A 27531-nucleotide genomic window follows, 5' to 3' on the forward strand; every position below is an offset into this window, starting at 1 on the left:
AGAGTTTAATTTAGAGGAATTGAGGTATTGCATTTTGATCAAGCAATCTAGCCAGGACTGACACAGTTTAGTGGAATGTTGCTGAACAAAGAGACTTTGGAGTCACAGGTCGATAGGCGAGTGAAGAAGGCGTTTGGTATGCTTTCCTTTATTGGTCAGAGCATTGTGTAAGGAGGTCGTGAGGTCATATTGTGGCTGTATATTGGTTAAGGCATATTTGGAATACAGCATGAAGTTTTGCTCCCCCTGATATAGGAAAGAACTTGTGAAACTTTGAAAGGGGTCGTGAGAATGTTTATAGCCTTAAAACTTGTCCTTAAACATTTATGCTAAAATCTAATGTTAAATTATAGAACACATTTGCTGCACATTAGAAAATAGACAGGCAGAGAGGGTAAGGCAATTACGAACACTTGCCTTAACATCAGCGAATCTGTATAAACAGGATATTGAGTGATAACATTCATGGCTGTTCATTTGTGAAATGAATAAGTGTTTGATTCTGACCTCAACACAAAACTCTGTATCTATTACTTCTCCCCTGAATTATTGTCCTTCACTGTCATCTGTCTAGTTCAGAACATGCAGTGCTTTTGTAAAAAAAATTCATACAGACAAAGCAAGTTTGCGACAGCACTGCCTCTTGAAAGAAGAGCGATTGCCGATGACATCAAAATTGGAGGTGTAGTGGACAGCGAAGAGGGTTACCTCAGATTATGACAGGATCTGGACTAGATGGGCCAATGGGCTGAGAAGTGGCAGATGGAGTTTAATTCAGATAAATGCGAGGTGCTGCATTTTGGGAAAGCAAATCTTAGCAGGACTTACACTCCCATTAAGTGTATAGGAGACCTTGGAGTGCAGATTCATAGCTCCTTGAACGTGGAGTCACAGGTAGATAGAATAGTGAAGGCAGCATTTGGTATGCTTTCCTTTATTGGTCAGAGTATGGAGTACAGGAGTTGGGAGGTCATGTTGCAGCTGTACAGGACATTGGTTAGGCCACTGTTGGAATATTGCATGCAATTCTGGTCTCCTTCCTATTGGAAAGATGTTGTGAAACTTGAAAGGGTTCAGAAAAGATTTACAAGGATGTTGCCAGGGTTGGAGGATTTGAGCTATCAAGAGCGTTGATCAGGCTAGGGCTGTTTTCCCTGGAGCATCGGAGGCTGAGGGGTGACCTTATAGAGGTTTACAAAATCATGAGGGGCATGGATAGGGTAAATAGGCAAAGTCTTTTCCCTGGGGTCGGGGAGTCCAGAACTAGAGGGCATAGGTTTAGGGTGAGAGAGGAAAGATATAAAAGAGACTTACTGGACAACGTTTTCGCACAGGGTGGTACGGGTGTGGAATGAGCTACCAGAGGAATTAGTGGAGGGTCTGTTTACATGCTGCACATCTCAGTGACTCTATGACATTTGCTGCACACTAGAAAATAGACAGGAAGGCTCAGAAAAAGGAGGGGAACCTCAAGGTATGCAGAAGATAAAAACATCTGTGCTCATCCAGTGATAACAGGGTGCCCTAAGGCAATGAAGAACATTTGCCATAGCGCCAGTGAATCTATGTAAACAGGACACCAAGTCCATTGACAGCTGTTCCCTTGTGAAATTAATGACAGCGTTTGATTCTGACCCCAAAACAAAACTCGGTACTATCAAAAGCCTTGTAATTGACTGTCGGGTCCTGTCAATTATAATGGATTCTTATTACCCCTCGCAAGTGAGGCAGACAGAGAAAAACATCTTTGCTGTTACAAGTCCCAGACTTGAGTTCAAAAGGACACGAGAGAGAGAGAGACCATTTTGATGCTGACGCTGATGAAGCCAGTAGAAAATTAACTCTTAGTGCATAGCTGCTATGGATTGAATTTAATTGCATTTTGGGACTAATGATGATATTGAGTAGCCATTACTGGTTATTAAATACAAACTCTGTAAAAGGTAATATTGAGGAAGCTTTAACTTGCTGTTCTTGCAGAATACTCTGCAGACCTTACAGCCTGCCCCTTTGTCAATTCTAACTAATCAGCTCTTGTGTCTTGTTTGAATTCGAATCACAACCCTGAAAAGAAAGCATGTTTAATTCGAAAACTAATGAATCAGTTTAAATGCAACCTTCCGTTAACATCTCAGCCTCAGGTACAGAATGATTCAGTGCTTAAAAAGCAGGAGTCTGCTCCTCGCTTAGAAATTATTCTCGGCCAAATATTGAAGAGATTCTGGCACAATGTGTCGGGAAGCCATTTTATGGTCAAACGTTTGCCCTCCTTGCTAAGAAGTCATGGCCTGAGGAGTGATTAGTCAAGTGTACACAGACCTGTCAATTAACATTTCTTCCTTACGAATTATTGTCTTTCACTGTTATCTGTCTAATTAAAAACATGCAATGTTTTTGTAAACTTTTGTATAAAGGAAGTCACTATGTATCAGTTGATTGGAGTAGCCTGCTGGGGCACATGAACAGCTGGTACCCTATTCTCCTAGTTTATTAGAACCTAGTTAGTTTAGCTTATAGGTGTCAGTGTTATGTCGTAACAGTGATGCTATTGGTAAATAAAGGGGATGACTAAAATTAAACTAATCTGTCTCTGCGTTTTTTTTTATTCCAGACTTCTGAAGAGTACGATCTCTGGGACGACCCAAGAAAGAGAGGCTTACGGGTCTGAGTCCATAACGGATTCCCTGGGCTATCTCATATATGTACTTCAACAGTGCAGGTTCACAGTTCCTTGAAAGTGGAGTCTTAGGTAGACAGAAGAGTGAAGAAGGTATTTGGTATGCTTTGCTTTGTTGGTAAGAGCATTGAGTAAAGGAGTTGGGAGGTCATGGTGAGGCTGTACAGGACATTGGTTAGGCCACTTTTCGAATACTGTGTTCAGTTTTGGTGGTGGGGTCTTTTTGGAGGTGGCAGAAATGTCGGCGGATGATTTGGTTTTTGCGAAGGTTTGTAGGGTGGAAGGTGAGCACCCAGGGGCGTTCTGTCCTTGTTACGGTTGGAGGGGTGGGGTCTGAGGGCAGAGGTGCGGGATGTGGACGAGATGCGTTGGAGGGCATCTTTAACCACATGGGAAGGGAAATTGCGGTCTCTAAAGAAACTGATCCTCCTGGGAGCAGATACGGCGGAGGCGGAGGAATTGGGAATACGGGATGGCATTTTTGCAAGAGATAGGATGGCAAGAGGTGTAATCTAGGTAGCTGTGGGAGTCGGTGGGTTTGTAAAAAATGTCATTGTCAAGTCGGTCGTCATTAATGGAGATGGAGAAGTCCAGGAAGGGGAGGGAGGTGTTAGAGATGGGAGCGAGTTTCACTTTGAAATTGACAGGGCCATTGTGATGTCAACAATTGGAACGGGGGGGGCGGGTGGGGCAAGGCCAACAGCGGGCCCCGCACTGTGCCTGCGCTGCCCTGCATTGTTGGTAAAAATTCCTTTTCCTTCAGAGAATCCCCACAGTGCAGAAGCAGGCCACTCAGCCCAAAGACTCCACACCTACCCGCCAAAGGGTAATCCACCCACACCCATTCCCCTACTCCTATTGCTCTGCATTTACCCCTGACTAATACACCTAACCTGCACATCCCTGGACACTATGGGTAATTTAGCGTGGTCAATCCACCCTAATCTGGACAATGTTAAAAATCACACAACACTAGGCTAAAGTCCAACAATTTATTAGGAAACACAAGCACTGCTTCATCAGGTGGTTGTGAAGAATAAGATCATAAGGCACAGAATTTATAGAAAAACATTACAGTGTCCTGCCACTGAAATGATATATTGAACAAACTTGGATTGTTCAGTGTTTCATATATTAGAATAGGTTGCAGCTATCATTATGTAAATTCCAGAACTTCCTGTAGGGCACCTTCAAGATAGCCTAAGGTTTTCATGACAAAAGGTGACATCTCAGCTCAAACAATGCATTAAAGGTGCAAGGTCAGAGTCTGTCTGTTTTTCGATCTTCAGTCAGACTGGTGATAGAGTCATAGAGATGTATAGCACGGAAACAGACCTTTCGGACCAACCCAGCCATGCCGACCAGATATCCCAACCCAATCTAGTCCCATCTGCCAGCCCTTATCCCTCCAGTTGCCTTTTAAATGTTGTAATTGTACCAGCCTCCACCACTTCCTGTGGCAGCTCATTCCATACATGTACCACCCGCTGTTTGAAAACGTTGCATTTTAGGTCTTTTTTTATATCTTTCCCCTCTCACCCTAAACCGATGCCCTCTAGTTCTGGACTCCCCAACGCCAGGGAAAAGACTTTGTCTATTTAACCTATCCATGCCCCTCAATTTTATGAACCTCTATACGGTCACCCCTCGGCCTCTGACACTCCAGGGAATAGCCCTAGCCTGTTCAGCCTCTCCCTATACCTCAAGTCCTCCAACCCTGGAAACATCCTTGTCAATCTTTTCTGAACCCTTTCAAGTTTCACAACATCCTTCCGTTAGGAAGGAGACCAGAATTACACGCAATATTCCAACAGTGGCCTAACCAATGTCCTGTACAGCCGCAACATGACCTCCCAACTCCTTTACTCAATACTCTGACCAATAAAGGAAAGCATACCAAACGCTGCCTTCAGTATCCTATTTACCTGCGACTCCACTTTCAAGGAGCTATGAACCTGCACTCCAAGGTCTCTTTGTTCAGCAACACTCCCTAGGACCTTACCATTAGGTGTATAAGTCCTGCCAAGATTTGCTTTCCCAAAATGCAGCACCTCACATGTATCTAAATTAAACTCCATTTGACATTTCTCAGCCCACTGGCTTATCTGATTAAGATCCCATTGTAATCTGAGATAATCTTTGCTGTCCACTACACCTCCAGTTTTGGTGTCATCAGCAAACTATACCTCATGTTCACATCCAAGTCAAGTAATGGGCCTATTGTCAAAGTGGAATTTACAAAATATTATATGTATTGACTGCCTGCAGATTGTGTAGTTTTTGAGCAAAGTAGAATGTATCTGCAAACATCATGCTGCAAATACAAAATCACTCCCATGGACGTGTGTGTGTGTGTGTGCATGCATGAGATAGAGAAAAAGTCTATTTCCGTGCTGTATATCTTTATGTCTATTTGATAACAGATGCTTTATTTCTGTTGGTGTAAATGTTGTAAATCATAACTGGGTACTATAAGTTAGATGTAAGGGTGACATAATTCCTCTAGTAGGGCACTGTAAGAATCCTGGGAGAACCCTATTTCTGGTTTACTTCCTCATGAACAAACATTAAGCACAAGCGCCTATTTATTTATGATTTTGTTTCATTTTTCTTGTTTGATTCCCTGCTGTGACTACACCCTGGGTCTGGATGGTTGGCAGGCTGGGAGATTGTGGGTTGGATGTCGATTGAATGTTTTATTGTTCCAGAAGATGTAAAAGGAGGGGTAAAAGCTTTAGCAGAAATCCAGCAGAGCTGAGAACAAACCGATCTCTTATTCTGTGGGAACAGGGAATTCAACAGAGGACAGAAAAATCAGGACCTGAAACCCGAGCTGACACCAGTGATCAGTGCTTTGATTAGCAGTGCCAACCCTCTTCCTTGACCGAGCTTCCCATTTGACTACCCCCTCGATATTTAGGACCCAATCCTTATTATCCTGAAGCCATGTCTCTGCAAGGAGTCACAGATCATAATTATTCTCTTCAATGTGTGCAATTTATTCACTTTTGTTACAATGCAGCACATGTTCTGAATTTTTGTGATCTTTAAAACCAATTTTGATTGCTGGTATATTTACTCTCCTTGTCCCTTTCTATCGTTCTCTGTGATGTACATTTTCCACATCACTACATTGCTCACCTGCCTTGATATAATTGGCCATGCTAAATTGCCCATTGTGTCCAGGGATATGCAGGTTAGGTGGGTTAGCCATGGGAAATGCAGGGTTATAGTTTCATAATAATAGAAGCATGAGGCGGCTATTTGGCCCATCCAGCCTGCTCCACCATTCATTAAGATCATGGCTGATCTTTACATCGTCTTAGCTCCGCCTCCCTGCATTATCCCAACTACCCTTTATTCCCCTACCATACAAAAACCCATCCAACTGTGTCTTGAACATATTTAATGAAGCTGCCTCTACTGCTTTCTTGGGCAGACAATTCCATAGATTCACTAGTCTCCAGGAAAAGCAGTTCCTCCTCACTTCTGTCCTAAATCTACTCCCCCTAATCTTGAGGCCTAGTCACAGCCACCAGCAGAAATGACTGGATAGAGTAGTGCTTCATCCCCACAGTGCAATGAATTCTCACTTTCCACCAAAATCCTGGATGTACTCACTCATTTGATGTCTCACAAATGAAAGATTTCATTGCAACTTATTCTGCTCCCAGTAAGGGCATAACACCTCAGAAATCTGCTCTCAAAATCCAGTGTTCACAGCCACACTTCTGCTTTCGCCGAAGACGATAGAGTCATCCAGCGTGGAAACAAACCGTTGCGTCCAACTAGTCGTGCTGGCCAGATATCCCAAATTAAAAGAGTTCCTTTTGCCAGCATTTGGTCCATATCTCTCTATTCATGCACCCATCCAGGTGCCTTTTAAATGTTGTCATTGTACCAGCCTCCGCCACTTCCTCTGGCAGCTCTTTCCAGACATGCATCACCCTCTGTATGAAAAGGTTGCCCTCAGGTCCCTTTCCCCACTCACCTTAAACCTGTGCCTCTCTCGTTCTGGACTCCCCTACCCTGTGGAAAAGACCTTGGGTATTCAGCCTATCCATGCCCGTTATAAACTTCAATAAGGTTGTTAAAGTACAGATTTGAGATGGCCCTGGGAATCCCTTGTGAATTGAACCGGTAAGCCTCTCTTGATTTGTCCCGGAGATCGTACTTTTTGGAAGTCTGGAATAAAAAAAAACCTCTTACAGATAGTTTAGTTTAATTTTAGTCACTTACCAATAGCATCACTGTTAAAGCATAACACTGTTACTGAGAAGCTAAACTAACTGGGCTCTAATAACCCAGGAGAGTAGAATATCGGCTCTTCGAGACCCCTGGCAGGCTACTCTGCTGTACTGTCTCAAACAGGCTTCCGTTATACAAAATGTTTACAAAAAGCACTGCATGTTCTTAATTAGACAGATAACAGTAAAAGACAATAATTCATAAGGAAGAAAAGTGAATTGACAGATCTGTGTGCGAGAGACTGATCACTCCTGCACTTCCTCAGGTGGGATAAACAAATCCAGCTGAGTTAGCTGGCGAGATAATTTCCTATAAAGAAGTACCAGTCTAAATCAAGTGGGAGATGGCATAAGGTAACCTTGCAGAGCTCCCATATCTGATACATTTGTTTTACAAAATGGCGACTTAGCAAGGAGGGCAAACTGTTGACCATAAAATGGCTTCCCGACCGATTGTGTCAGAATCTTTTCAATGTTAGGTTTAGAATAATTTTAAGCTGGGAGCTGATTCCTGCTTTGTATCTTAAACACTGAATCATTTTGTACCTGAGGCTGAAATGTTACTGTAAAGTTGCACTTAAACTGATTCATTAGTCTCAAATTAAACATGCTTTCTTTTCAGGGTTGTGAATCAAATTCAAATAAGACATAAGATCTGATTAATTAGAACTGACAGTGGGGCAGTCTGTGAGGTCTGTAGAATGGTCTGCAAGAACAGCAAGTAAGTTAAAGCAGCATCAATATTACCTTTTACAGAGTTTGCATTTCCTAATCAGTAATGGCTACGCAAAATTATCAAAGTCTCAAACATACAATTAAATTCAATCCGCAGCAAGTAAGCACAAAGAGTTAATGTTCTACTGGCTTCAGCATTGTAAGTAATCTAAGCCGTCCCAGCACTAAAATGGTCTCTCTGTCTGTCTCTCTCTCTCTTAGTGTCCTTTTGAACTCTCAAGTTAGGGACTTGTAATAGAAAAGATGTTTTTCCCTCATTGTCTGCCTAGCTTGCAAGGGGTAATAAGAATCCATTATAATTGATAGGACCTGACCATCAATTACAAGGCTTTTGATAGTACCGAGTATCATTTCAGGATCAGAATCAATCACTGTCGTGAATATCACAAGGGAACAGCCGTGAATGTTATCTCTCGGTGTCCTGTTTACACAGATTCACTGATGTTAAGGCAAGTGTTCTTAATTGCCTTTGAGCATCCTGTTGTCACTTGGTGAGAACAGATGTTTTATCTTCTGCATAACTTGGGTTCCCCCTTTTTTTCCCTGAGCCTCCCTGCCTGTCTATTTTATAGTGTGCAGCAAGTGTGTCTTAATTCAACATTACATTTTAGTCTAAACGTTTAATGGACAAGTTTTAAGGCTATAGACTTGCTCAGCCTCGTCTCAACCATCAGCAGAAATGATTGGATAGGGTAGGTCTTCATCCCCACAGTGCAATGAATTCCCACTTTCCACCAAAATCCCAGATGTAATCAGTCACTCAGTTCTGTCTCACAAAGGAAACATTTGACTGTAACTTCTGCTCGCAGGAAGGGCAAAACATCTTTGAGAGCTGCTCTGAAAGTCCAGTCTTCACAACCACACTTCTGCTTTCACCAAAGACGATTAGAGTCATGCAGCACGGAAACAGACCCTTCAGTCCAAATCATCCATGCTGATCAGATATCCAAAATTAATCTAGTTCCATTTGCCAGCATTTGTCCCATATCCCTCTAAACCCTTCCTATTCATGGACCCATCCAAATGCCATTTAAATGTGATCATTGTGTTAGCCTCCACCACTTCCTCTGGCAGCTCGTTCCATCATGCACCACTGTCTTTGTGAAAATGTTGCCCCTCAGGTCCCTTTCCTCTTAAACCTCAAGTTAAACCCCTGCCCCTCTGGTTCGGACTCCCCTATCCTGGGAAAAAGACTTTGGGTATTCATCCAATTCATGCACCTTTAAACTTCAATAAGATCACTCCTCAGCCTCCGATGCTCCAAGGAAAATTATCCCAGGCTCTCCCTGTAGCTCAAACCCTCCAAATCTGGTAACTGTCTTGTAAATCTTTTCCGAGTGCTTTCAAAATTTCACAACATCCTTCTATAGGACAGAGACCAGAATTACATGCAACTTTCCAAAAGTGGGCTAACCAATGCATTGTACAGCCACAACATGATATCCCAACTCCTTTACTCAATGCTCTGATCAATGAAGGAAAGCATAGGAAATGCCTTCTTCACTGTCCTATCTACACTGTCCTATCTATCTATCACTTTCAAGGAATTATGAACCTGCACTCCAAGGTCTCTTTGTTCTGCAACACACCCCTTAAGTGTGTTGGTCATGCCTGGATTGCTTGACCAAAGTACAAACCTCACATATCTCTAAATTAAACTCCATATGCCAGTCTCGGCCCATTGATCCATCCAATCAATTCGAATTGATAGTGAACTCTTTTTCCTCTCTCATTCCCTAGAACCTCAAAATCTCCATCTGACACACTCTCCCTCCATTCTCACTTTGTTGAACCTAATCTCTGTTGTACTTCACCCTGAAGGGTCTGGTTCATGCTAATTAACAGGCCCACACTCAGGGGGGATCTAACTGAAACACACAGAACCCTGAACAGCCTGAACTGAGTGGACATTAGGAAGATGTTTCCATTGATCTGAGAGACTAGGACCCGAGGGCACAGCCTTAGAATAAAGGGAAGATCTTTTAGACTGGAGATAAGGAGGAACTTCTTTAGCCAGAGAATGGTGAATCCGTGGAATCCATTGCCAACGAATGCTGTGCAGGCCACATCACTGAGGATATTTAAGACTGAGCTAGATAGGTTCTTGAGTATCAAGGAGATTGGGGGTTATGGGAATAAAGCCAGAGAATGGGTTTGAGAAACTGATCAGCCACAATCGTATGGTATGAACAGACCTGATGGGCTGAAGGGCCTAATTTCTGCTCGTATGTCTTACAGTCTCTTGCTGTCCTGGACACAGTGGGAGAATTGGGAGCAGGAGTAGGCTTTTTGGTCTGCACCAGCATTGAATAGATCATAACTAGATATGAATATACTTATAGCTAGGTGGATGGCTGAGACTGTTTCACTGGAGCACAGGAGGTTGATAGGTGACCTGAAACAAGTTTAAAAAACCATGAGGGGTCTCGACGAGGTGAATGGCAGGTGCCGTTTCCTGAGGGTGGGGGTTTAAAAATTGGGGAGCAAGGTCTTAAGATGAAAGGAGAAAGATTTTAAAAAGATTTCAAAATATATTTTTTAAAAAAGACATGAGGAGCATTTTTTTTGAGTGGTTTGTGTGTGGAATGAACATCCAGAAGAAGTGGTGGATGCAGGTATGGATACAACGATGTTTGGAGAATTACATGAATATGAAAGATTTAGAGGGACATGGACCAAAAACTGGCAGGTGGGACAAGTTTAGTTTGAGATCACAGTCAGCATATTGAAACATACAGAATACTGAATGGCCTGAACAGACTGGAAGTTGGAAAGATGTTTCCATTCAAAGGAGAGACTAGAACCAGTGGGCACAGCCTTAGAGTAGATTAGATAGAATCCCTACAGTGAGGAAACTGGCCCTTTGGCCTAACTAGTCCACACCGACCCTCCGAAGAGTAACCCACCCAGTCCCATTCCCCGATATTTACACTTATGAGCAATTTAACATGATCAATTCACCTAACCTGCACATCTTTAGTCTGTGGGAGGAAACCAGAGCACCCGGAGGAAACTCACGCAGACATAGGGAGAATGTGTAAACTCCACATGGACAGTCACCCGAGTAAAGGGAAGACCTTTTAGAATGGAGATAAGGAGAAACTTCTTCAGCCAAATTGCAGTGAATCTGTGAATGTCACAGAAGGCTGTGAAGGCCAGGTCACTGAGGATATTTAAGACTGAGATGGAGATGTTCTTGAGTATCAAGGGGATCGAGGGTTACGAGGAGAAAGTGGGAGAATGGGGTAGGGAAACTTATCAGCCATTATTGAATACTGGAGCAGACCTGATGGGCTGAATGGCTTCATTTCTGCTCCGATCTCTTATTTTCTTTTGCTGTCCTGGACACAGTCAGAGAATTGGGAGCAGGGCTAGGCCATTTGGTCTTTCAAGCCTGCACCAGCATTGAACAGATCATAACTGAATACATCTAGGTGGATAGTCTGGGACTTTTCCATTGGAGGAGGTTGAGAGGTGACCTTGCAGAGGTTTATAAAATCATGAAGCACAGAGAGGCATGTTTTTTGTGGAACCCTACAGGAGTTTTCTGATCACAGAATCATACAGTACAGAAAAGGCCCTTTGGCCCATCAAGTGTGTACCACCAAAATATTGCTACTTACACTAGATTCATAGAGCTGTACAGCATGGAACCAGACCCTTTGGTGTCCAAAACTAGAGGGCATAGGTTTAAGGTGAGAGGGGAAGGGGGATCTAAGGGGTAACCTTTTCACACAGAAGGTAATGCATGTATGGAATGAGCTACCCGAGGGAGTGGTGAGACTGGTACAATTACAACATTTCAAAGTCATTTGGATGGATACATGAGAGAGATGTATGGTACAAATTCTGGCACATAGGATGAGATTAATTTCAAATTGATCAGAGTGGCCGAGTTGGATGGAAAGGTCAGATTCCGTACTGTCCAGCTCAATGGTGGGGACATAACCTGTGTCCACATTCCCCCCTCCACCCTGCCACTTGTTCCCAGGCTCTGAGTACACAACATCATTGGGTCACCCAGATCCTGACAATTTCCAAATAGCTCCGGGCATTTCTCACAAGCACCACTCAGATTGTCAGCCGCCGTCAGAAACTTTAGTTGTCCTTTTTGTCCAACCTTCAGCACTGGGCAAGCATTCTCTGTTCCCGTTGTGGGATCGTGTTCAAATGTTGTGGTTCTGTTCGCCGAGCTGGGAATTTGTGTTACCGACGTTTCGTCCCCTGTCTCGGTGACATCCTCAGTGCTCCTGTGATCTTTCCTCCGGCATTTGTAGTGGTTTGTCTCTGCCGCTTCCAGTTGTCAGTTCCAGCTGTCCGCTGCAGTGGTCGGTATATTGGGTCCAGCACATCGACCTGGATCCAATATACCGACCACTGCAGCAGACAGCTGGAACTGACAACTGGAAGCGGCAGATTCAAACCATTACAAATTCCGGAGGAAAGCTCACAGAAGCGCTTCACATGAAGCTCCCAAACACTGAGGATGTCACCGAGACAGGGGACGAAACGTCTGCAACACAAATTCCCAGCTCGGCGAACAGAACCACAACAACGAGTACCCGAGCTACAAATCTTCTCCCAAACTTTGATCGTGTTCAAATAGCGACCAAAATCAGCGACTGGCGAAAATAGCCTCTTCATTCAGCAACTGCAAGTTGCACAAGTTTGAGATAGTGATGGAATCGCAAAATACCGTCCTTACAGCAGCCTCTTTACATACAGTTCTTACAGAGATTAACACTCCATCACTATGGTGTCCCATTGTTTTATCTACTGTACACAAACGCTGGCTGCTACTCCCGATAGGATTGAGATTGTCTGTGTGGTCTGCTTGCTGAATTAAGAGGTGTTAATCCTTTAGTCTTTTAAGCTTGCAAATGTTCGTAAAAATACTAGGCCTGCATGCTCTATATAAGTTGGACGTTGTGCCTGCACTGAATAAAAGAATAAAGGATATTAAACTGCTTACTGCAGCTGGGTTGTGAGATTTCTTTAGTATTTGCCGACGTGAGTTTCATTCATTCCTGCAATTTCACAGAAGTGCAGTCTAGATAGTCAGTTTCTTAAAGGGGACAGTGGCTGTGAGTTGAGGAAACTGTTTGATGCTCTGTATCTGTGCAGATCCCAAGAGGTGGTTGGCAAGGACTGATTAATATCATAATTCTTCATGGAGACAAGATGGCATGGGATGGTATTGTTCTGAATAAATTACTGCGTTCAGAGTTAGCTTTTGATGTAGAAATAAGCCTAAACACTGCTTGTAACAAGAGCTGATAAGGGTTGAAGGTGCGAAAAAGTAGGAATGACTTGAAAGGTGTTTTAATTTAGTCTATCTTGTAATATTAAAATAGATTACAAAACCGCGGTTTTATGAATGGGGCGCATTATAGGCATGAGTTATGAATGAATCAAACGGGAATGCAGAATTATTAGATACAGGGCTCTTGTGAGCAGGTTAGAAAAGACTTATGAATGAGTAAATAGAAAGCGTTTGTGAGTGGGTTAGTAAAGAGACCACTTTATAATACAACATCTCACACCATATTACCGTCCTCACAGCCTCATGGAAAGGGAGAAAACGGAGCCAATCTTTACACAGGGTAAATTTCTTCACAGAGATAAACATGACACGTATGCACCTCCCAACTCCACTGTATGTTCCAAATCAGTAAATGTGTCTTAAATAGGGATTCAATTCACCAAGGAATGTATGCCCCCTTGAATACTAATAGAAGTCACACCCACAAAGCTTCCAAACGTTCTCTAGTCGCCGTGACTGGATTGGTGTCTGAACAGATGGGATAACTGACTGAATACCTTCCTGCAGACGGAGCAGGTGAACGGTCTCTCCCCAGTGTGGACAGGCTGGTGTTTCCGCCGGGAAGACCAATCAATGAATCCCTTCCCGCACACGGAGCAGGTGAATGGCCTCTCCCTGGTGTGGACCTGCTCCATCACATGAAAGAAAACTAGATTTGCAATTTAAGGCCAAACATGCTATTCCGCCAAGTTACTCCAATTAATTGGTTTTTTTTATTTAAAAATGTGAAAACTTAGTGTATAGTTCTTCCAGTTAATCACTGGGTATTTAAATTTTTCTTCAAAATTAAAAATCATAACAAAACTGGGTTTGGGGGATTTTAAATCTGTAGGGTGTGCTTGGTAAAGTTTGAATGAACAATATTTCAAAGTGAATTTTATCGTGTTAAGTACCAAGACTTTCTGGAGAGGAAAGATTTGCCCACAAAATAAGTGTTGGTTCTGTAGAAAATGAGTCTGGGGACTCAACAACAGAGGATAAAGAGATAGCAGATGAATTGAAAGAGCTTGAATGTCTTTACTAGAGAAGGATACAAGAAACACCCTGGAACTAGCTGTAAAGCAGGAATTGAAAGGGAGGGAGGAACTGAAGAAAATTACAATTGCTAGGGAAGTAATACTGAGCAAACTGTTGGAACTACGGGTTGACAAGTCCCAGGTACCCGAAGGATTTCATCCTAGACTCTAACAAAAACTGGCTAGTGAAATAGTTAATGCATTGGTTTTAATTTTCCAAACCACATTAGTTTCAGGGAAGGTTTCTTTAGATTGGAAAACTCCTTTCTACAAAAAGAGAGACCGAGAACAGGAGACTATTTACCTTAATATATATCGTAGGGAAAATGTGCAAAGCTATTATTAAAGTTTTTATGACAGGGCACTCGTATAAGTTCAAGGTTATCAGGCAGCGTGAATATGTTTTTGTTAATGGGAAATAATGTTTTGAAGAACGGCATCTCCCCACTGCGACTGATCTGATGAATCTCCAGTGTCGATAGGGAATAGAATCTGTGTAACTAGTTACAGCTCCTTCCCACAGACAGCTCATTGGGACACATTCTCTCTCAACAAGGGGAAAAGACATACAAACGTTGAGCAACGAGATAAAATGTCGAACCACAGGGGAAAAAATTGTGGCTCTGTCCTTTTTAATTTTCTTTCGGCATTTGGACTCTTTTAAAATTTGCCAGTAACACCACCCACGTAGAACATACTGCGCATGTTTGCCGGTGTCAGCAAAATACTGGGCATGCTCATCGCTGTCCGCAAAAAAAGGCGCGCGACCTTTTCTTGATTGACCAATAGAGAATCCTGGAGGACCGGAAGGGGTCTGGTCCTCCTGCCAATCAGAGCCACCCCATTGTCTGAATGCGGACTTTGGTCCATGAGCTTTTGAAGCTTCTACTCCTGTTCCTCTCTCTGAATAAAGATTGAGCTTCGCCTAGACGGCAAATTCCTTCCTCTGTCCAAGATCTGTGAGTACGGCAGTCTATTTTCTATTTGTTTTTCATTCTGGGATTCAATTATTGACTTGCAGCAATTGATAGGAATGGGAATAAATCCGGGAGGGGACAGACTCTGGAAACGATGGTGCAGGTCTATGTCTCAATTAGCAAAATAGACAGACAGGAGACTTGAAGAACACACCAAGTCAGGCAGCATCAGGAGGTGGAGAAGTTGACATTTCGGGTGTAACCCTTCTTCAGGACTGGGGCCTGGTGTAGGGGAGATGCAGATAAATGGAGTGCAAGGGGCAGTGTGGTGAAGTGGGGATAGGTGAAGATAAGCCGAGGGTACGACCTAGTTGGTGGCGTGGACCAGTGGAAATGAGCTGTCTAGGCTCAGAAGGGAGTCGGGGAATGAGAAGGGAGGTTATTTGAAAGTGGAGGTATCAGTGTTGAGTCCTCTGAGCTGTAGACTGCGCAGGTGGAGAATGAGGTGTTGTTTCTCCAATTTGCAGTTTGGTTCGTTGTGACAATGGAAGAGGCCAAAGATGGTCATGCTAGAAAGAGAGTGGGAGGGGGGATTAAAATGGGTGGTGATTGGGAGGTCTGTTCCGTCTCTGCCGATCCAGCTGCTACGCTCAGCGAACCAAAAATTTTTTGAAGATGTAACTCTGAAGATTGACAAGGGAGATCCAGTGGATGTAGTGTACTTGGACTTTCAGAAAGCCTTTGATAAAGTCCCACATAGGAGGTCAGTGAGCAAAATTAGGGCGCATGGTATTAGGGGCAAAGTACTAACTTGGATTGAAAATTGGTTGGCTGACAGGAAACAAAGAGTAGTGATAAACAGCTCCCTTTCTGAATGGCAGGCGGTGACCAGTGGGGTACTGCAGGGATCAGTGCTGGTTCTGCAGCTTTTTTTACAATATATATTAATGCTATCGAAGATGGTATTAATAGTAACATTAGCAAATTTGCTGATGATACAAATCTGGGTGGCAGGGTGAAATGTGAGGAGGATGTTAGGAGATTACAGGGTGACCTGGACAGGTTAGGTGAGTGGACAGATGCATGGCAGATGCAGTTTAATGTGGATAAATGTATGGTTATCCACTTTGGTGTCAAGAACAGGAAGGCAGATTACTACCTAAATGAAGTCAAGTTAGGTAAAGGGGCAGTACAAAGAGATCTGGGTGTTCTTGTACACCAGTCAATGAAGGCAAGCATGCAGATACAGCAGGTAGTGAAGAAAGCTAATAGCATGGTGGCCTTCATAACAAGAGGGATTGAGTATAGAAGCAAAGAGGTTCTTCTGCAGCTGTACAGGGCCCTGGTGAGACCGCACCTGGAATATTGTGTGCAGTTCTGGTCTCCAAATTTGAGGAAAGACGTTCTGGCTATTGAGGGAGTGCAGCGTAGGTTCACAAGGTCAATTCCTGGAATGGCAGGACTATCTTATGTTGAAAGATTGGAGCGACTAGAGGGGATCTGATTAGATGTATAAGATTATTAAAGGATTGGACACTCTGGAGGCAGGAAACATGTTTCCGCTGATGGGTGAGTCCCGAACCAGAGGACACAGCTTAAAAATAAAGGGTAGGCCATTTAGGAATGAGACGAGGAGAAACTTCTTCACCCAGAGAATGGTGGGTGTGTGGAATGCTCTGCCCCAGAAGGCAGTGGAGGCCCAGTCTCTGGATTCATTTAAGAAAGAGTTGGATAGAGCTCTCAAGGATAGTGGAATCAAAGGTTATGGAAATAAGGCAGGAACAGGATACTGATTGAGGATGATCAGCCATGATCATATTGAATGGTGGTGCAGGTTCGAAGGGCAGAATGGCCTACTCCTGCACCTATTGTCTATTATCATTCCCCAAGTTTACACTTGGTCTCCCCAATGTACAGAAGACCACAATTTGCAAACATGTGGCAAATGCAGTACCACCATGTGAAATTTTAGCCTTTGCTGTGGAAAAAAAAGCAGAAAGGAGGCTTATTATTTAAATGGTGATGTATTGGGATGTGGAGAAATTGAGAATTGCGGATACTGGAGATCAGAATCAAAAAGTGTGGTACTGGAAAAGCACAGTAGGTTAGGCAGCATCCAAGGAGCAGAAGAGTCAACATTTTGAGCACAGGAATGATGTGTGGATGTATAGAGGGGCCTCAGCATCCTTTCTACACCAGTCACTGCCAGTTGTCAGACAGGTGCAGCAAGCAATCAGCAAGGCAAGTGGTATATTAGCAAGAGGAATTGAATTCAGAAGTGGGGATGTCTTCCTGCAGTTAGGGGGGTCATTGAATGTATTCAAGGCTGAGTTCATCTGGATTTTGAACAGAAAAGAAGTAGATGGTTATGGGGGAAGGTGAGAAAATGATTTTAAGACCAGTCTACAACAGTTATAGTATCAGACAGCACAGACCCTTCAGTCCAACTACTCCATGCTGACTATATTCACAAACTAAACTAGTCTCACTTGCCTGTGTTTGGCCCGTATCCCTATGAACCTTTCCTATTCATGTAGTTATCCAAACGTCTTTTAAATGTTGTTACTGAACTGCATCCATCACTTCTTCTGGATATTCATTTCACATACCAATTATTCTCTGTGTTAAAAAAAAAGTGCCCCTCATGCCTTTTATAAAATATTTCTCCTCTCTCCTTCAAATTTGCTGCATTATCTTGTTACCCTCACTCTAGGGAAAGGATACCCGGTGGTCACCTCATCGATGTCCCTCATGATTTTATACGCCTCTCTAAGGTCACCTCTCAACCTCCTGTGCTCCAGTGAAAAAAGTCCCAGCCTATCCACCGAGATGTTGGTAGATCAATATCCCATTATGATCTGTTTAATGCTGGTGCAAGTTCAAAAGACCAAATGACCTTCTCCTGCTCCCACTCCCATTGAATCCAGGACAGCAAGAGATAGGACATAGTGATAAGTTGGAAATAAACACAGTGACCATATAGAAAATGGCGCTTGGCATGTCGGTTAAAATGGTCAATGTTTGTGGTGCATTGGCTGTACTGACCGACATGCTGAGCGAAACACAAACTGCTAACACAGCAACTTGTAAGGTTCCCTGAAACAAGCTGAATAAACAAGTCCGTTCCCACATGTCCGAAAATAGTATAGTACATAGCACCAGGTCAAGGGGCAGTTACCAGAAGGATGCTGGTGCCTAAATGTCTAACTTTAAAACAATGCTGATGTCTTAACTAAAGAAGGTGCTAATAGCTTATCTTCAGAAAAATGCTAATGTCTTAACTTGAGGTAATGCTGGCGTCTGTATGTCGGACTTAGAACATTCCTGATGTGTACTTTTACATTTAAGTATAACTTGATTAACGTACTTTGTGATAACCCCGTGACACGGGAAACTGTCTTGCGTGAGAACTTCTGTATAAATATGACAATGTTCCCAATCGAAGGCGAGCAACTACTGTCTAGCATCCGGCGTGGGCTAGCGTGGATCTGCTCCCAAGCTTGTTTGTATACGTGTATACTGGCAATCTTGAATAAAGACAGTACTGTTGACGCTATTAATCAAGTGGTGGTTCTCTGTTCTCGGACAGGCGTTCACAAGAAGCCAGCAAGCTCGGGGCTGGGCTTCCACATTTTGGTGGCAGCGGTGGGATCCCAACGGAAGGCGGCTCCTGGTGACGGTTGAACAGGATACGGTCTTGCCGAGGCGAGGTGGACACGGGCCCAACTAGGACGTGAGTATACCGTTTGGGACTCGCGACTAGTGTCTCCCCAAGCCAGGGGCAGACCTAGATCCAACTCACCGCAGCAGGAACTGCTACCGGATGGGATCCAGAACGAACCCATGAACAGCCTTTGAAAGGAACCACCACCGCGCTGGGAGCACTATAGAAGGTAGGAAACTTTAAAAAGCGCTGGGAGCACGGGTAGAAATAAGAGTAGTTAGATACATAGAACATAGAAAAATACAGCGCAGTACAGGCCCTTCGGCCCTTGATGTTGCGCCGACCAAATCCTACCTAACCTACACTAGCCCAATAACTTCCATATGCCTATCCAATGCCTGCTTAAATGACCATAAGGAGGGAGAGTTCACCACTGCTACTGGCAGGGCATTCCATGAACTCACAACCCGCTGCGTAAAGAATCTACCCCTAACATCTGTCCTATACCTACCACCCCTTAATTTAAAGCTGTGTCCCCTAGTAACAGCTGACTCCATTAGCGGTAAAAGGTTCTCAGTGTCTACCCTATCTAAACCCCTAATCATCTTATACACCTCTATCAAATCTCCCCTAAACCTTCTTTTCTCCAATGAGAACAGGCCCAAGTGCCTCAGCCTTTCCTCATACGATCTTCCTACCATGCCAGGCAACATCCTGGTAAACCTCCTCTGCACTCGTTCCAATGCCTCCACATCCTTCCTATAGTATGGCGACCAAAACTGCACACAATACTCCAGATGAGGCCGCACCAGAGTCTTATACAACTGCAACATGACCTCAGGACTCCGGAACTCAATTCCTCTACCAATGAAGCCCAGTACACCATATGCCTTCCTCACAGCACTATTTACCCGGGTGGCAACTTTCAGAGATCTATGTACATGGACACCAAGATCCCTCTGCTCATCCACACTACCAAGTAGCCTACCATTAGCCCAGTAATCCATCTTCTTGTTACTCCTACCAAAGTGAATGACTTCACACTTAGCTACATTGAATTCCATCTGCCACCTTTCTGCCCAGCTCTGCAACCTATCTATATCCCGCTGTAACCTGCCACATCCTTCTTCACTGTCCACAACTCCACCGACCTTTGTGTCATCCGCAAACTTGCTCACCCAGCTTTCAAACCCCTCCTCTAGATCATTTATAAAGATGACAAACAGCAACGGTCCCAAAACAGATCCCTGTGGTACACCGCTAGTAACTGCACTCCAAGATGAACCTAGTCCATCAACTACTACCCTCTGTCTCCTTCCAGCCAGTCAATTCCTAATCCAAACCTCTAATGCGCCCTCAATGCCATACCTCCGTAGTTTTTGCATTAGCCTTCCATGGGGTACCTTATCGAACGCCTTGCTAAAATCCATATACACCACATCTACTGCTTTACCCTCATCCACCTCCTTAGTCACCTTCTCAAAGAACTCAATAAGGTTTGTGAGGCACGACCTGCCCTTCACAAAACCATGCTGACTATCCTTGATCACATTATTCCTATTCCTACGTACGGGTTTAAAGTCCCTTGGGGTTAGAGTCCCCATAAAAGCACCACAGTACGTTTGTGTGAGAGGGTTTAAGGTCTTTTGAGCAGAATCTCATAAAAGCACCACCCACAAAGTTTAGGGAACATTATGGTACAGTTAATGGATAAATGTGAGGATCCGGGATCATTAATTGTAACAGTCTGCGCAGAATATCCTGAGGATGCGCAGTCACTCAGGAAATTGTCAGGATGGCTAACAGAAAAATTGGGACCCGACGAATGGCCTGTAGGGGGTACGTGGAAATTGGAGATTGTAAAGAGAGCTACGGAGTTAGTATGGAAAAAGGGAACAGGGGGAAAGAAGGGTAAGAAAATTATGGCCAAACTAAGAAATGCATGCTTAAAAAAGAAAGAGGAAGCTAAAAAACAACACGAGCAGAAGGTTTACAACAGTTGGTTACATAATGCTACCAAAAGGGGGTTAAGTGTCACCAAGGATGGGCTTCCTTTGACCCTCCATGAGCTCAAGGTTGCATGTGCAAAATTTGATGAAAATATTAACGAGAACAAACGGTTGGCCAACCAAGCGGTGGAGATAGCATTGTCAGACCTGAGGCTGGGTGCAGGATGGGAAGATAAGGGAATTAGTTCTAGGAACGTGGAATCCCATCCCCAACCCCCTCCACCGGGCTGAGACTCCTGTCCCCGTTCACGATTGCGCCCAGAAAATCATGCTAGACACTAGGCCCAGACTTGACTTGACTGACCGCCCCCTTCCACATCCCGATGTTACTTTGTTTGTGGATGGTAGCTCCTCTGTAAACAAGAATGGAGAACGTGTGGCTGGATATGGTATAGTAGATGCGGGGGGCAGGATTGTGGAGCAGCGTCGCCTCCTACCCGCGGTATCCGCTCAAAAAGCTGAATTAATTGCATTAACTAGGGCATGTGAGCTAGCCTCCGGACTTACAGCTAATATTTATACTGACTCTAGATATGCTTTCGGGGTTGCCCATGATTTTGGGACACTATGGGAAAATCGAGGTTTCCTCACCTCGTCTGGGACCCCCATCGCACACAGGGAGGAAGTTATTAATTTGTTACAGGCCATTCAAAGTCCTCGCGAATTGGCCATTATTAAATGTTCCGCGCACTCTGCCGGAACGGATCCAGTTTCTATGGGAAACAAACAGGCAGATGAAGTTGCTAAACAGGCTACGGAGCTCCCTGGCTCCTCTATGATGGTTCAGAGGAAATCTATTAGGGCCTCAGTTCCTGACAAGCAGCCTCCCTCCACCGCTGATATTGTTGCTTTACAGGGGGACGCCCCTGACAATGTACTTCATGAATGGACTGATCTGGGATGTTTCAAGGACGTTGACGGTCTTTGGAAAACCCCAGCAGGCCAGGTGTGTATGACTGATGTTCTAGCCGTCTGGGTGGTCGATGTCGTCCATCACTTAACGCACTGTGGGGCTAGACAAACTGCAGATTTAGTCTGGGAATCTTGGTGGCATCCCAGTGTTCTGCAATTGGCTAGAGCACAAACCAAAAAATGCTTGACATGTATGCAGCATAACCCCGGCAAGGGGGTCCCCTGTGAACAGGGTAGAACCCCGCTGCCTGAAGGCCCCTTCGACACGTTGCAAATGGACTTCATTGAGCTACCCAGGACGGCCAAGTGTAAATATGTTTTAGTTATTGTCGATGTTTTTAGTAAATGGATTGAGGCTTATCCTGCAGCCAATAACAAGGCTGACACTGTTGTTAAGACTTTACTCAAGGAGATTATTCCTAGATTTGGTGTGCCGCGGACACTCAGTTCCGATAATGGCCCTCACTTTGTGGCCCTTGTTAGTCAAGAACTTTGTAAAGTTCTTAATATCAAGCAGCAGTTCCACTGTGCTTACCATCCTCAGAGCGCGGGAGTGGTGGAACGGGCTAATCAGACCTTGAAATCCAAATTGGCCAAACTGTCAGCTGACAATGGTCTCTCGTGGCTCCAAAATTTGCCCATTGCCTTGTTTCAACTCCGGGTGTCCCCGGCAGGGGCCCACCGTCTCTCCCCCACCGAGATTTTGTATGGGCGGCCCCTCCGCACTCCCTTTAGCTCTGACTTCTCTGATTCTCCTGTTGACATCCATCAGATGTCGGATGGGATGATCTCCTATGTTTTATCCTTAACTGATGCCTTACGCATGAACCATGCGATGGTTAAAGCTGCCAGGCCTTTGCGGTCGGATTTGCCGTTGCCTCCAAACATCCGACCTGGCACCTTTGTAATGATCAAAAACTTTGCCAGAAAGCACGGCTTGGAACCCCGGTGGGAGGGCCCTTTCCAAGTCCTCCTTACCACCCCTACTGCTGTTAAGGTTGAAGGTCGTAAAGCCTGGATCAGCCTACACCATTGCAAGCTTATTGGGGAGGAATGAGAATAAGGGGCAGCTACTGCTGTATGTATTTTCTCTTCCCTTGACATAGGTGCCACTAAGGAAGGAAGACTGAAGGAAAGTGAAACGATGAAAACTACCCTCTTCCTCTTTGGCCTCTGCCTAACAGCGACATGGACATCAACGCAGACCAGTAACACCACCAGCGGTGCACCTCCCACTCTCCAAGGGCCTACAAGCAACTCTAGTGCAGTCACCGCGGATACTTGGATAAAAACAGGCACCCCCGCGATGACTTCACATTCTATAGATGTTACTACTAATATGACTAATGATTTTGTGAGTTTGGCATCAAGCATTGTTTCTGGTGGCCCCAATGGTGCTGTAATAGCCCCGAGGGACTTCGTGAGTACTATGAGTAACAAAATAACTACCAGCATCCACCCAATGAGTTTACCACTGCCCAGAGTGACAGATACCCAGTCTAATAAAATAAGAGAGTCCAGTCAGGCCCTAGCTATCCCTTGCAACCTTACCGGGGATTGGTGGATATGGAAACAGGAGAATAGCATAACGCTGAATAACAGGCCCCACTAGAATAGTTCAGGTCAGATTGAACGTCACGTGTGATCATCATGGCTCAGATAACAGTGGGTTTAACCAGACAATTTGTCCCTTGATCGGCTTTCCCGATTACTCCAATGCCACTTTTAACTATAGCAGCATAGTCATCCAAAATATTGCATGGTCACAGGATTGCGTAGAGCATTTGCAAAACTTAACAGGACTTAGACAGTGGTGCCCTGAATATAATATCACAACTCTGGATGCCAGGACGGAATGTCCCCATAATATAACAACTCATAACACTGGCACCTGCCAGGAAGTAATGTATGTGTGCCTACGCGGAAATGGCACCAAATCTGGTGACACCTATACGCACCTAAGTGATACACGCACTTGTTGCCATGCCTTTGTGAATAATACAGCAGCGGACCCCAGAACTTATTTGTTCAACTTTCCCGGTTGCTTAGAGTCCAAAAACCTCGCCCGCCTACCGCACCGTTTCCTTGAGACCCACCGAAAGAAACGAAGCGATCCACCGAGAGCAACGAGTCTTATCGGCAACACCTTTACTGGCTTCCTTGAAAAATTAAAAAATCATCTTGACAATCAGACTAATGGAGGAAAGAATACCAAAATAGTCTGCGTCCCAGGCCCACACTCGGTAGGGTCCGGATTCCTCATGATGGCAGTCCCTACGAGTCAGGATGAACTCTGCAGTCTTACCTATAAACGTACCCAACAAATCCCAAAGCTTATTCCCTATAGAGACATTTCTGACCAGTATCCAATCCATTATGGTTACCTCAGGCGTTGTTATAACACTTGGCAAGTGATACCGAAAGGTTTTGCAGTCGCGGTGGTGCCGGAATTTAAATGGTGCATTCGCAGTGCTACAGGAACGCATGACATGGGGGACTTAGAAGACAACAGATGCCAGGAAATAATATATCAGGACGAAACCGAGTCAGACCCCTTTGAGGGCTTCCCAGAAGACGATTGGGACCAGTGTGTTAACGAAAAGCCTCATCCCGTTGCACCTACAAGCCGCATGGGTGCTGTCCTCTTTCATGCTAAACACAGCATTACGCCTGCACTTAACGGGACATTTTGGTTATGCAATCACACAGCCTATGAATACCTACCCATTGAGTTTAAGGGCACCTGTGCGCTGATATATTACCTCCCAGCATTCCGGTTATTGAATTCAACCCCAGAAGTTAATAGCGAGTGGAAGAAGTGGCACGACCTTAATTCAAATTACAAACCTCATACTCGAGGCCAGAGAGACCTGTTCCACCAACAGTCATTTTGGAGCAGATTCTTTGGCGCCCTTCTGCCCAATTATGGGGTTAAGCAAGCCCTGGACCAGATCCGCGATCTCAGCCACGAACTTGAGGCAATGGCCAGAGCTGCTGTGGATGCCCTGGGTCATTTGGCACACGAACAGGTTGCCATACGAATGGTGGTCTTACAGAAAAGGATGGCTTTAGATTATCTCCTAGCAAGCCAAGGGGGAGCATGTGCAATTATTGGCCCTGAGTGCTGTACCTGTATTGAGGATGAGAGCTCGGCTGTATATAATGACACTTCACTAATTAACGACGTTGCCACTAGGGCATATGATCTGGACCACACAGTCTCAGATGAGGCCTGTGCCTGGTGGAATCTACTATGTCAGCTGCTGGGATGGCTAAACTCTATTGGGCTGGACATTCTCTCCATTCTGGCCATCATTCTTGGCATCTGTATTTGTATCCGAATCGCTTGGGCCCTTATCAAAAGAAGTTGTCAGACTTGTCCCGAACGACGCCGACGTGACAAAGAGTCAAGCCCGATATGGACTGAGAAGGAAGGGCTGATATCTACACTTTCGACTGATGACGGTTCAGATGTAGAAACAGGCAAGGAGTTTGCCCGACTTCAACGTATTATAAAATGATAAAAAGGGAGGAATGATAAGTTGGAAATAAACACAGTGACCATATAGAAAATGGCGCTCGGCATGTCGGTTAAAATGGTCAATGTTTGTGGGGCATTGGCTGTACTGACCGACATGCTGAGCGAAACACAAACTGCTAACACAGCAACTTGTAAGGTTCCCTGAAACAAGCTGAATAAACAAGTCCGTTCCCACATGTCCGAAAATGGTATAGTACATAGCACCAGGTCAAGGGGCAGTTACCAGAAGGGTGCTGGTGCCTAAATGTCTAACTTTAAAACAATGCTGATGTCTTAACTAAAGAAGGTGCTAATAGCTTATCTTCAGAAAAATGCTAATGTCTTAACTTGAGGTCTTAACTTAAGTCTGTATGTCGGACTTAGAACATTCCTGATGTGTACTTTTACATTTAAGTATAACTTGATTAACGTACTTTGTGATAACCCCGTGACACGGGAAACTGTCTTGCGTGAGAACTTCTGTATAAATATGACAATGTTCCCAATCGAAGGCGAGCAACTACTGTCTAGCATCCGGCGTGGGCTAGCGTGGATCTGCTCCCAAGTTTGTTTGTATACGTGTATACTGGCAATCTTGAATAAAGACAGTACTGTTGACGCTATTAATCAAGTGGTGGTTCTCTGTTCTTGGACAGGCGTTCACAAGAAGCCAGCAAGCTCGGGCTGGGCTTGCACAATAGGAGCAGAAATTAGACCATTCATCCCATTGGCTGTCATAGAGATGTACAGCATGGAAACAGACCCTTCAGTCCAACCCATCCATGCCGACCAGATATCCCCACCCAACCTAGTCCCACCTGCCAGCACCTGGCTCATATCCCCCCAAACCCTTCCTATTCATATACCCATCCAAATGCCTCTTTAATGTTGCAATTGTACCAGGCTCTATCACTTCCTCCGGCAGCTCATTCCATACATGTACCACTCCCTGGGTGAAAAAGTTGCCCAGTAGATCTCTTTTATATCTTTCCCCTCTCATCCTAAATTTGTGGCCTCTAGTTCTGGACTCCCTGACCCCAGGGAAAAGACTTTGTCTATTTATCCTATCCATGCCCCTCATAATTTTGTAAACCTCTATAAGGTCACCCCTCAGCCTCCGACGCTCCAGGGAAAACAGCCCCAGCCTGTTCAGCCGCTCCCTACAGCTCATATCCTCCAGCCCTGGCAACATCCTTTGCAGTCTTTTCTGAACCCTTTCAAGTTTCACAACATCCTTCCAAAAGGAAGGAGACCAGAACTGCATGCAATACTCCAACAGTGGCCTAACCAATGTCCTGTATAGCCGCAATATGACCTCCTAACTCCTGTACTCAATACTCTGACCAATAAAGGAAAGCATACCAAATGCTTTATCTATCGGCAACTCCACTTTCAAGGAGCTATGAACCTGCACTCCAAGGTCTCTTTGTTCAGCAACACTCCCTATCACCTTACCATTAACTGTATAAGTCCTGCTAAGATTTGCTTTCCCAAAATGCAGCACCTTGCATTTATCTGAATTAAACTCCATCTGCCACTTCTCAGCCCATTGGCTCATCCGGTCAAGATCCTGTTGTAATCTGAGGTAACCTTCTTCGCTGTCCACTACACCTCCAATTTTGGTGTCAACTGCAAACTTACTAACTGTACCTCTTATGCTCACATCCAAATCATTTGTGTAAATGACAAAAAGTAGAGGACCCAGCACCGATCCTTGTAGCACTCCACTCGTCACAGGCCTCCAGTCTGAAAAACAACCCTCCACCACCACCCTGTGTCTTCTACCTTTGAGCCCGTTCTGTATCCAAATGGCTAGTTCTCCCTGTATTCCATGAGATCTAACCTTGCTAATCAGTCTCCCATGGGGAACCTTGTCAAACGCTTTACTGAAGTCCATATAGATCACATCTACCGCTCTGCCCTCATCAATTCTCTTTGTTACTTCTTCAAAAAACTCAATCAAGTTTGTGAGACGTGATTTCCCACGCACAAAGCCATGTTGACTATCCTGAATTGGGCCTTGCCTTTCCAAATATGTGTACATCCTGCCCCTCATGATTCCCTCCAATAACTTGCCCACCACTGATGTCAGGCTCACTGATCTACAGTTCCCTGGCTTGTCCTTACCACCCTTCTTAAACAGTGGCACCATATTAGCCAACCTCCAGTCTTCCGGCACCTCACCTGTGACTATCGATGATACAAATATCTCAGCAAGAAGCCCAGCAATCACTTTTCTAGCTTCCCACAGAGTTCTTGGGTACACCTAATTGGGTCCTGGGGATTTATCCACCTTTATGCATTTCAAGACATCCAGCACTTCCTCCTCTGTAATCTGGACATATTTTGCAAGGTGTCACCATCTATTTCCTTACAGTCTACATCTTCCATATCCTTTTTCACAGTAAATACTGATACAAAATACTTATTTAGTATCTCCCGCATTTTCTGCAGCTCCTCACAAAGGCTGCCTTGCTGATTTTTGAGGGGCCCTATTATTTCCATAGTTAC

General features: G+C 44.5%; 1 protein-coding gene across 4 annotated transcripts; it reads left to right on the forward strand.

Moving 5' to 3' along the window:
* The first annotated feature begins 2622 nt into the window (after positions 1–2622).
* LOC132807014 (uncharacterized) lies at positions 2623–25647 on the forward strand. Of its 4 annotated transcripts, XM_060821293.1 has the most exons (4): positions 2623–2770; positions 7547–7645; positions 18505–18808; positions 22607–25647. In XM_060821293.1, the coding sequence occupies exon 4, from the start codon at positions 23405–23407 to the stop codon at positions 25019–25021; it is 1617 nt and encodes a 538-aa protein (XP_060677276.1). In that variant the 5' UTR covers positions 2623–2770; positions 7547–7645; positions 18505–18808; positions 22607–23404; the 3' UTR covers positions 25022–25647. The 4 variants fall into 4 exon arrangements, with proteins under 4 accessions (XP_060677276.1, XP_060677277.1, XP_060677278.1 ...); XM_060821294.1 differs by lacking the exon at positions 18505–18808; XM_060821295.1 differs by lacking the exons at positions 7547–7645; positions 18505–18808.
* Positions 25648–27531: the final 1884 nt, after the last annotated feature.

Source organism: Hemiscyllium ocellatum (assembly GCF_020745735.1).
Source record: "Hemiscyllium ocellatum isolate sHemOce1 chromosome 27 unlocalized genomic scaffold, sHemOce1.pat.X.cur. SUPER_27_unloc_1, whole genome shotgun sequence".
Classification (NCBI taxonomy): Eukaryota; Metazoa; Chordata; class Chondrichthyes; order Orectolobiformes; family Hemiscylliidae; genus Hemiscyllium; species Hemiscyllium ocellatum.